The following is an 11,999-nucleotide window of genomic DNA, read 5'->3' as shown; positions in this document are numbered from 1 at the left end:
GCGCTTTTCAGTTTTTATTCCCCCCTTCATTTTCGGCTACATAGCCTACATCACATGGTTGTGATTTGAAAACTGCGAGTAAGATATGTCTGTGTTTACAGCTGCTCACAAACATTAAAAGGCTGACACACGAATCCTAGCTAGACTAACCCTGTCGCAGTTTTTAATTAAACACATTCAGAAGAAAAGCATCACTTCATCTGTAAGTAGCCTCACCATTATAGACATCCTGCTGTTTGACTGTCCAGGCTAAGTAATGATGGTTGAGGTACTAATGAATTAAACCCCCGAATGAATGTTGCACATTTTGTGATTTCACATATTATTGATATGAAATGATATTACATCGAAAAGCAAAATGTGGCTTAAGTCCACAGCATTAGATTTTAAGTAATTTCAGCATGTATCTTAATTAATAAGCTCAATGTCCAACAGCTGGTAAACTATAATAAGTAGTAAAATTAGCATATTAACGTGTTATTTTATTATATATAATTATGTCTTATTAATTCATTCAAATTCTAAGTGGTCTACTAAAATGTCTGTCGCTAAAGGAATATTATTTGGAATTGATCTTGGAACACCCTATTCATGTGTATGGGTATTTCAACGTGGTAAAGTTGAAATAATTGCCGATGACCAGGGAAACGGGACATCACCCAGCTATGTGGCCTTCACAGACACAGAGAGACTAATTGGAGATGCAGCCAAAAACCAAGTTGCCATGAACCCTAACAATACTGTATTTGATGCCAAACGTCTTATTGGCAGAAGGTTTGATGACCCCATTGTCCGGTCAGACATGAAACTTTGGCCTTTTAACGTGGTTAGTGATCGTAGAAAACCCAAAGTACAAGTTGAGTACAAAGGAGAAACTAAAACCTTCTATCCTGAGGAAGTCTCCTCCATGGTCTTGGTGAAAATAAGAGATTTCGGACGCGTTCTTGGGACAGAAGGTTAACAACGCTGTCATCACGGTCCCAGCTTACTTTAATGACTCACAGCGCCAGGCAACCGAGGATGCAGGAGTCATCGCTGGACTAAATGTTTTTAGGGTCATCAGTGAGCCGACAGCCATCCGCCTATGGTCTGGACAAAGGGAACAAAGGGGAACGCAATGTATCGATCTTTGACCTTGGAGGGGGTACTTTTGATGTGTCAGTCCTGGCAATAGAAGATGGAATATTTGAGGTGAAAGCCACAGCAGGGGACACACACCTGGGTGGGGAAGACTTTGACGATCGAATGGTCCAACACTTTACTGATTAGTTTAAGAGGAAAAACAAGAAAGACATAAGTCCGAACAAGAGGGCTGTGAGGAGACTGCGTACAGCATGCGAGAGGGCACAGAGAACCCTGTCGTCGCACACCCAGGCAAGCCTCGAGATAGACTCTCTCTTTGATGGGATTGACCTCCTTCACCAGGGCACGCTTTGAGGAGTTAAACTCAGAGCTCTTCAGGGGAACATTAGAACCAGTTAAAAAAAGCCCTTAGAGATGCCTAAATGGACAACAGCCAAATCCATGATGTTGTGCTCATTGGTGGCTCAACACGAATCCCTAAAATTCAAAAACTCCTGCAGGATTTCTTCAACGGTAGAGATTTGAATAGGAGTATACATCCAGACGAGGCAGTGGCGTATGGAACGGCGGTTCAGGCTGCTATTCTCATGGGTGATACTTCAGAGAATGTACAGGACTTACTGCTCCTGGATGGGGCTTCACTCTCCACTCTGGGTATTGAGACTGCTGGAGGAGTCATGGCACCCCTCAATCAAACGCAATACCACCATCCCATCAAAACAGACATAAATATTCTCAACGTATTCAGACAACCAGCCTGACGTGTTGATTCAGGTGTACAAGGGAGAAAAGAGCCATGACTAAAGATAACAACCTTCTAGGTACGTTTGAACTCATTGGTATCCCACCTGCACCTCGTGGAGTCCCTCAGATTGAGGTGACCTTTGACATTGATGCAAATGGCATCCTGAACGTATCAGCAGTTGACAAGAGCACTGGCAAAGAGAACAAGATCACAATCACCAATGATAAGGTATGGTTGAGCATTGACAGGATGGTTCAAGAAGCTGACAAGTAAAAGGCTGAGGATGAAGTCCAGAGAGAGCGGATTGCTGCCAAGAACTGCCTGGAGTCGTACGCCTTTAATATGAAGAACAGTGTAGAGGATGAGAAGGTGGAGGGGAAAATAAGTCAGCAAGAGAAGAATAAAGTTGTTGAGAAGTGGTAAGAAGCAATCTCCTGGCTTGATAACAACCAGATGGCTGAAAAGGAAAAGTATGAGCATCACCAGAAGGCCCCACAATTGAGGAACTAGATTAAACTATTAAACTAGTTTATGGAGGCAAGAAGTTAGTGCTTGAGCTGAGACATAAGGAGACTGGTCATTGTGAAAGAGTCCTTTTGCATTATTACTGCAAACCTCAGAAGCTCTGAATGGTTTATTATCTTGACCAGAAGTCACACGGGCTAAAACAAGACTGGTAATCCTTTCAAAGGGATTAGGCTGAGCTTTAAGTACTTGCGAAAGGTGTTAGAGGAAACCAGTTTGGTATTTCTGTCTCAAACAGGTGCTATTTTTTGCAAATTGGTAACAAAAATAATGAAATAGGAGAAGAGAATATCTTAATAACAATGACAGAGCAAAGTGAGATCATTACTTTAATCAGTGTGTTTAATTAGTGTAACGTTTATAAAGGTATATTTATCTTTTATTACATAATTATTAATTAATAATAAACATGTCCCAATGTCATCTGTGTCTTGTAGTGCCTATTGCATGACACATGACAATGACTGAAAAGATTCAACTGTATTATCGGCCCAGCATTACATTTGTTGGACAGCCTGGATGAATGGCAATGGGGACTAAACAAAAGAACATTATTACTTTTAAAGGTTTAAGGTGTTATTTATTACACACATATTTGTCTTACCATCAGTCACACAACATGCATGAAAAAGTCCTAACTCAGCATGCACACTAGGTGGCAACATAGGACAACCTCGTAAGGTTATCAATATAGCATAATCACTTCATTACCTGTTCTTTGAAGGATAGACTTTATCACTTACCATGGCATCACTCTGTCTGTATCTTTACAAGCTAACCCTGTAATGTTTTGAGACAATAATTACCGGTAACACGCTCACTACTGTAACAGGTTGTTTTTAATCTGTGCTGTAACTTGTCTATTCTCATTCCCTAAAGTAACACCATTGCTTGCAATGCTGATGGCCATGACCATAGTTCTGCAACATTATAATTCACGCTTACCTATGCATATACATATACAAGACAATTTATTAGAATACCTTATTCCATTCTCTCATTATGCCATGTCCCCCCATCCCTCACCACTCTACTCCTCGTTACCTGCAATGCATTATCACACATTCAGATTGCCAGTCTAACCACCCATTTCTCTGCTAGTATGTCAAAGTCAAAGGCAAATGTATTTATAAAGCACATTTAAAAACAAGTTAGACAGCCACAGTTCTCTTTTTTGCCTGAGAACCTGTGCAGGGGTAGCAGTCAGAGTACAAATGGAAGGCGAGCTCATGGGTTCCAAGTAATGTCCATTTAGATACAGCACGTGGCATAACCAGCATAGTTCACAAACTGCCCTTTAATCTACAAGAGAGATGGATGACGCTAGGCTACACGTTAGTATGGTTACCATTATCCACACATCCAATTGATAGGGACCCTATGAGTACATTAAGACTCTCAGTATGTTGTATGAAGATTATATTTGAGTACATTAAGACTGTCAGTATGTTATATGAAGATTATATTTGAGTACATTAAGACTGTCAGTATGTTATATGAAGATTATATTTGAGTACATTAAGACTGTCAGTATGTTATATGAAGATTATATTTGAGTACATTAAGACTGTCAGTATGTTATATGAAGATTATATTTGAGTACATTAAGACTCTCAGTATGTTATATGAAGATTATATTTGAGTACATTAAGACTCTCAGTATGTTATATGAAGATTATATTTGAGTACATTAAGACTCTCAGTATGTTATATGAAGATTATATTTGAGTACATTAAGACCCTCAGTATGTTATATGAAGATTATATTTGAGTACATTAAGACCCTCAGTATGTTATATGAAGATTATATTTGAGTACATTAAGACTCTCAGTATGTTATATGAAGATTATATTTGAGTACATTAAGACCCTCAGTATGTTATATGAAGATTATATTTGAGTACATTAAGACCCTCAGTATGTTATATGAAGATTATATTTGAGTACATTAAGACCCTCAGTATGTTATATGAAGATTATATTTGCATGCTGGCATCACTCCCTTACTTTACTATCTCAGTTTCCACACTCTGCAACCCGTATGTATGCATGTTGTATATTCACCCCATGTATTTCTACATGATGTATGTATGAAGTATTTGCTTGATTCTATGTATGAATTATCTGCCTGTCTCATTTTTCTCAGTCCATGCTATTGGACATGGTATTAAAGTAGCATTTTCTGGAACTTGGAATATAGGAATAATGGAAATTCTCATTTTTTTTGTTTACTGCAGCCAAGTTTTGAGGCTACTTCACAGTACATTTCAACTATGGAGTTGTACACTTAAAGTCAATGCATGTCTCTATTTGCCTCTTTGTACTCTTGTAATTGATTTTTGCTCCTTGCTGGTTTAAATGCATTTCGAATGTGATTATAAGACATTCATTTCTCGTCTTCCAGACCACTTTCACATACTGACTAACACACTTGTTACTCCTAAGATATATGTCGGTCTTTCTCATTTCCATTATCTACCCTATACAATTTTAATATCAATCAATACCCATGCGCTAATGACACAACTTGCAGATGAGATGTTGAAACATAGCATTACATTGAAGTGTTTTATGACGACAAATATGTTTTGGCAATTGCTTTAAAAGGAAAGTGCTCTAGTTTGACAGCAGGTCGGAAAGGAAATGAGAGCGCTCCCTCGCAGATTTCCCCTTCGCGGAGGATGAGCTGTGTGTGCACTCACACAGTACACACGACGCTAATATCCAAGATGATATTCTTAAATGGCACGTTACCTTCTTATTTCATTGCACGATTTGTTTCCAGTCAAGAAAACGCGTACAATCAAGTTTACAAAAACAAAACGATAGGCTTTTATGATTTGGGGAAACAACATTCAACGCGCACTCCCATCAATTAGGCTGCCACAGGCAAACAAGGAGTTAATTTGTCTCTGCTGATGCACAAACCATCTCCCTCAGTTCGGTCGTCTGACCACGGTAAGGGAGGATACTTTTGGTGGAGAAGCAACAGATCTTTTCCTGAGCAACAAATACCTTCTCGAGTGCTTGGTAAAATCCACGGAATATTTTAGAGAGCGCTATTCACGGAAATGAATTCGCGTTTTATTGACGATCTTAAGGATCATGAAAGTGCAGGTGAGAGTCTGTCTGCAGTTTTTAAATATATCAATGTTCACTTTTCTCTGGACAGAGAGCAATAACAGTAAATCTTAACGGCAAATTTCAAATTTGACAAGTGTGCTTGTTAGAGCATTTGGCAAGTCCGCCTGTTGCTCCACGACACAACGGATCTGTAAACTCCTCCTGCTAAAGGTCGTGAATTAACACTTTGGAGAATTAAAACAGTTAAATAGCTTCATCTGTTTGATTGTTTTCAGGAAAAAAACTATTTTACTACCGTCCGCTGAATTTTGAATTATTGACTCTTTACGCCGGATTGAACACTGGATTTCTAGTACTAGCGCTGTGGCACAGCTGGCGGAGCTCCTCAATAACAGGTGGTTTTCTATTCAAGGCCAAGTCAATGCTGTTGGCTAACATATTGTATGTTAAGCTGAAGCATCAACAATGAGAGGACAAAGAAGAATAAAATAAAATTGATACCAAACCAGAAAACGGACACTTCTGTGGACTGAAAGACTAGTTTTGACGATAACACTTTCCCTGGGTAACCTATCCAACTAAACCTATGATTAGCTCAGTGTGTGTTTCGTCTTATCGTGGGCGCAAGTCAGGCAACAAACCTCCGTCTAAAACATGTCTAAAGGAAGAGATGACCAGGGGGGAAGACTCGGAAAAAATCATCATAAACGTTGGTGGCACGCGTCACGAAACCTACAAGAGCACCCTTAGGACCTTGCCAGGCACCCGGCTGGCATGGCTGGCAGACCCAGACCCCCAGGTGACTGCGGACGGTGACCCAGGGCCGAGCCATTCGACAAACGAGTTCTTTTTTGACCGACATCCAGGAATTTTTTCCTACGTATTGAATTATTACAGGACTGGAAAGCTTCATTGTCCGGCAGATGTCTGTGGCCCCTTGTTTGAAGAGGAGTTAGCGTTTTGGGCCATTGATGAAACAGACGTAGAGCCTTGCTGCTGGATGACATATCGTCAGCACAGGGATGCAGAAGAAGCTCTTGAAATATTTGAACCTCCCGAACCAGACGACAATGAAGACGACAGAGAACTACCCAGACGCTTCGGCATCGAGGATTGTCCAGATCGCTCTAGAGGATGCTGCGAGATCTGGCAACCAAGAGTATGGGCACTTTTCGATGACCCCTATTCTTCTCAGGCCGCAAGAGTAAGTTGCACCTGCTCATCGTAACCTATCATATTTGTTTAAGAGTATATAGGACACATTGACAAAGTGTATAACAAAATTGGTTAAACGCGCAATTACGCACAAGAACGAGTTCCATTGCGTTCTTCCACAGACTTCATGTGAATGTGCGCAATTAACAGTCGTCACCCTAACTCTGAGTTATTTCGATCCTTCTGCCCTGGTTCCTATTGTATGGCCACAAATTGAGACAGCAGCATGAAATGATTGCCCTCAAAAATACAGGGCACTGGCAACCTGTAGACTGGCGCATGAACCTCATAGGCCTGCCGCCATATTTTAAGTGTCCATTCCACTTGGATTAGGGTGACATGTCATAATGACTGACATGCTAGAAAAACTGTGGCTTATTCTTTACCCAGAGATGGAAAACTTAATTATCTTCATTATTCATTATGATATATCCATTATCTCCAATTAATGTCACATATTTCACCTGTGTGAAATGCATAATTTACAAGAACATTGTAGTTGTGACTTTGCATTGCGTATAACAAACAACAGCATAATTGTGATACTGCTGATAAGATGCTCTTAAAATGATATATATATATCAATATGACTCTTAAAAAGAGGGTGTCATATTGTAGATCTATGTGCTGCCCTTAAAATATGTATGTGCAGGGTGGCTTTCCAGTATTAGTGGTGAGATATCCATCATGTCCCCCTGAGGTTATTAGCCCTATGTAGTGAAAGATTTAACACAGAAGGAACCGTGCTGGAAATATCTCTTGAAATCGCCTCTCTTCCAACACAATGCAGAGGATTTTTGAATGGGAAAGGGGAGTGATATATATATATATATATATATATGTATATATACATCTGTGTGTGTGTGTGTGTGTGTGTGTGTGTGTGTGTGTGTGTGTGTGTGTCTGTGTCTGTCTGTGAGAATGAGATAGATAGGTAAAGACAATGGTCATATAATCACAGTGTCTGTGGTACAAAGGAGTGTTCATTTTATATAGGTTTGTCAACCAGTATTCACCATATGCCAGCAAAGCCACACACACATACAAGGGATGTATATATAAGTATATACACACACACACACACACACACACACACACACACACACACACACACACACACACACACACACACACATATATATATATATGGCCAAGAATAACTTGAGGTCAGTAGGTTACCTAGTATATGAGTTTCTACATATATACCTGCCTCATCTCACCGCATTTCAACATCAAAGGCTGCTCATTGTTCTACACTGAGATGAGGGCAGGTGGCTTTATTTGGCACTCATGAATTGGTGTACCTGCAAAGGAAATACATTGCCTGTTGTTGCACTCAGTCAAGCACAGAGATTTCCCCTGGGATTGCATCACTTCTCTTTGTGACTGTCTTTTCTCATTAATAGTGACATGCGAACGCATCAGAGCTTGCCAGGAAACAATAGCATTATTTAAAAAATAATATGAATCACAGTCATATCACTGCTAAGTTATTGCGGAAATGTCAAAGATCCAATGATGGCTGTAGTGTTGATGTGCTCCACTTCTGTTCACTTACTTTTCTTTCTGAGAATAAGAATCAAATTTCCAGTTTGGCACACCACTTATTATGACTCATAAAACAGAAAAATCTCGCTCTCTTCTTCAATATTTCATGAATCATAATCATAATCTAAATCATACAAGCTAATAGATCGCTCTTTTTCTCCTTCACACATCCCACACCCCCTCTTGATAGTCTGTTATGCAGACAACAGTGGGGTGTGCTATGTGCTTGTGTCACTAGTCTCTCGATCTATCAGTGTCCTCACACCATACAAGACTAATTGCCCCACTACCGCTCAGTCAATCAGCTCTTTCTCCCACCAGATGGGTTTGTCTTCCCTTAATTAATTTAGATGGGCATTCTGTGAATTGCTTTGACAGAATGGAGAGGACTCAGGCCCTCTCTGTAGATCATGTGGAAGTGCAATGGAGACCTGGTTTGCTCACATGAACCATGGTATCGTTGAAAGACAGGTGTCAGGTACAGAGTAAATATAAAGTGGTGCACATTTTGGTTTCCTTTCTTTCTGGTGATCTGTGCCCGCTAATTTGATTCACCATGAAGCAAATTGTGGCGATCTGAGCTCACTTCCGCCAATGTATTTTCTCCAATAGAGCAAAGAGTCTTTAAGGTATTGTATATACCAACTCATTCCAAATTCAACCACTCACGAAAAATTGAACAGGGAGAGCAATAGTTAGCCACAACTAGGTATTAGCGAAAGCCAAGCCAAGTTCAAAGTCTCTTAGACTCCAGTTGCATTTTTCCAGTGGCATTGTTTGACTTTGTTTGAGCATGAAAAGTTCCAGGGACCACATCTATCCTTAATTTTTAAAGCTCTCTCCAAATATCAGTTGTGTGACAAATGCCCCTGACTGTAATGGTTGTCCACTCTCTCTACTGGAATGCAAAATGTAGCAGTGTGCTCCGCTGTACACTGTAGGCCTGACTAAGGAAGGAAGAATAGACTTCACCTTCACCTAAACTATGATGTGTGACAGTTTAACACACCATTATTGCATTAGGTACTTGGCTAAGATGTAATTAATGCGCAATTTCTCAATTCAGGACAGACACCCCCTGTCTAGCCTTCCTGGAAGGAAGACACAGAGAAGCTACCACACTGTACTGGGTAAACAGAATTCTACAGAATTCTTCAGAATTCTTCTGAGCATCTGCTAAAGTGCCTAATGCTTAGTCACCCCTGATTTGTGTCTACTGTAGCCTACCAAAGCCTGGCATGTACTAGTCTCCAAGGGCTCTTCAGAATAATGTGCTCTGAAGTCATTCAGCTGAATATATCCTTTTTAGCACCTGTGAGATTTTGTTCACAGTGTCTAAAAACAACAATCTGTCTTCTGGTTCCCCGGCTTCTGTTCTGTGACACGAGAAGACTGAACTGTGGTATGGTTTGACCTTTGGTTGTGGATCAATCAGCCTAATCATATTCATTTCCTTGCTGGTGTTGAAGCTGCCTTGTTTCATATCAACTTTAATATCTGTCTGAGCATGAACATTTGTTTCCGATGTGTGATTAGCCTTCTGCTGCAAGTCTGAAACCATTTAGCGATACAGGAGCTGTTCCTGACATTGACAAGGGTGTTGTGATGAGTCAGATACTTGTGAATCTTGTACTAATTACACAAAAACTGCCCAGAGCCTGGCTACTGCATAGTAGGGGCTTAGTGAAAGCAATGCTCTTTTTTTAGTTTGTTCTCGGGGAAAAAAAGCCTATGAATTTTCCCACCTAATTTTGCAGGTGCAGTGGAAACGCTTCGTTTTCTTGATATTGTTTCATGTGAGAATGTTCTGATTCCCACAAATCCCCTTACAGACAGACTCAACAGGTGTTGCAAGTTTCTCAGGTTTGGTTTACTGAAGGGGTGTGTGTGTGTGTGGAGAAAGACACAGAAAAAAACCCCGTACTTAGCTATATCCAATCCAGATGCACAGCAAACACGTGCCAATACAAGATAAACAAGCACATTTGCAGATATTCTCTCCAGGCCTTTGGAAGCAAAACAACAAAACAAAAAGATATGATTGATGTGTGTATTTACTGGCGTCTTTTGGGTCTTTCTTTAGGCCTTCTCGTGTATTTGAATGTGAATCCGTGTATTCCATTCCATCCTCTAAGCATTTGGCACACAGCATCTAAATGATCCATTTTCACTTATTCTAAGAGGTTCTTATATCGTCAGATACAGACTGATCTAAAACAATCAGACAACAAACAAATGATCCTATCATAATTTACACCAAAAAAAACATGATCTTTGTCAGATGTTATTACTCACAGCAAAATCAAGGGGAACAGCATCAGAGTGACACTCCTCAGGCCTAGCAGACAGACTGTTGTTATGGACTGATAAGGTGTGACACGAGAGGTCAGCAGGGGTCATGAGTAGGGGGGTTCCCTCCTAGACAGACTGTTGTTATGGACTGATAAGGTGTGACAGGAGAGGTCAGCAGGGGTCATGAGTAGGGGGGTTCCCTCCTAGACAGACTGTTGTTATGGACTGATAAGGTGTGACACGAGAGGTCAGCAGGGGTCATGAGTAGGGGGTTCCCTCCCACACAGACTGTTGTTATGGACTGATAAGGTGTGACACGAGAGGTCAGCAGGGGTCATGAATAGGGGGTTCCCTCCTAGGGGCTCCCCCTGATGAGGGAGCTGGTGACTGGGCAACTGGAGGTGAGGCTTGCCAGCAAGGCATTCCAGCTGTATCAGCAGCTGCTAGCTTGCAGACAGGGTCCTGGCAGTCATAGCTTACATGTGCTCTGCGTTCTCTGGAGGCCGATAGACTGGTGTGTGTCTCTGTGTGTGTGTGTGTGTGTGTATGTGTGTGTGTGTGTGTGTGTGTGTGTAGGTGTGTTTGTGTGTGTGTGTGTGTGTGTGTGTGTGTGTGTGTGTGTGTCTGTGTGTGTGTGTGTGTGGGGGTGTGTGTAGGTGTGTGTGTGTGTCTGTGTGTGTGTGTGTGTGTGTGTGTCTGTGTGTGTGTCTGTGTGTGTCTCTGTGTGTGTGTGTAGGTGTGTGTGTGTGTGTGTGTGTGTGTGTGTGTGTGTGTCTGTGTGTGTAGGTGTGTGTGTGTGTGTGTGTCTGTGTGTGTCTCTGTGTGTGTGTGTGTGTAGGTGTGTTTGTGCGCAATTGTCTGTGTCGGTGTGGGTGGGTAGATGCATGTTGTCAGTGCTGTTGGAGCTGATGGGAGCACACAGGCAGGGCTCTGTGTAACCCAGGAGCCTGAGGCCCTGTGTGCTCTGTTGCATGCTGGGCCGTATGTAACCGGAGCGTGGACAGCTGGAGTTCTTATCATCGTTTAGTTTAGCCGTCTGGCAAGCAAACAAACAAACAAAATAATGACTGAGTAAGCTACAAGGAAGCTGCATCTTCCAGCCCACATCGTGTCCATGTAAATGTAAAGGGCTGTGGGTCTTTGCATATATCCCTGCTTGTATCACCGCTACAGTCGTACGGGGTCTGGCAAGATTTGAGACAGTATTTTAAACTAAACATTGTTTTGTACTTCAGCACTCTTGGTTACTGAGGCTGTGAAAAAACACAGAAACATAATGAACTGCACGAAGGGATATACGTGGAACACTTTTAATAACGCCACACATGTGGAACAGAGGAAGCAGCATAGAAATCAAAGGTGTGTGTGTGTGTTGTCTTTGGGGACAGATGACGCACATGCACCCCCTCTTTCTCTCTCTCTGTCTGTCTATCTCTCTCTCTCTCTCACTCTCCCTTTCCATCTCTCTCTCTCACTCTCCCTCTCCCTCTCTCTCACTCTCTCTCTC

General features: G+C 41.4%; 2 protein-coding genes across 2 annotated transcripts in view; both read left to right on the top strand.

The window, feature by feature from the left end:
• The first annotated feature begins 89 nt into the window (after positions 1-89).
• hspa1b (heat shock protein family A (Hsp70) member 1B) lies at positions 90-2,283 on the top strand. The gene is given in 7 exon segments (XM_042707563.1): positions 90-924; positions 926-1,078; positions 1,080-1,412; positions 1,414-1,480; positions 1,482-1,772; positions 1,774-1,872; positions 1,874-2,283. Coding segments are annotated over 7 exon segments (1,707 nt in total). The 5' UTR covers positions 90-538; the 3' UTR covers positions 2,252-2,283.
• Positions 2,284-3,928: 1,645 nt separating this feature from the next.
• kcnc4 (potassium voltage-gated channel, Shaw-related subfamily, member 4) overlaps positions 3,929-11,999 on the top strand; it is a 17,525-nt gene continuing 9,454 nt past the window's right edge. The window contains exon 1 of the mRNA XM_031565696.2: positions 3,929-6,641. Within this exon, the coding sequence (XP_031421556.1) occupies positions 6,024-6,641 (618 nt within the window). The 5' untranslated portion in view covers positions 3,929-6,023. The remainder of the gene's footprint in view (positions 6,642-11,999) is intronic.

This window comes from Clupea harengus, chromosome 4, assembly GCF_900700415.2.
Source record: "Clupea harengus chromosome 4, Ch_v2.0.2, whole genome shotgun sequence".
NCBI classification, from domain to species: Eukaryota; Metazoa; Chordata; class Actinopteri; order Clupeiformes; family Clupeidae; genus Clupea; species Clupea harengus.
This window is presented reverse-complemented; position numbering and strand designations above follow the sequence as displayed.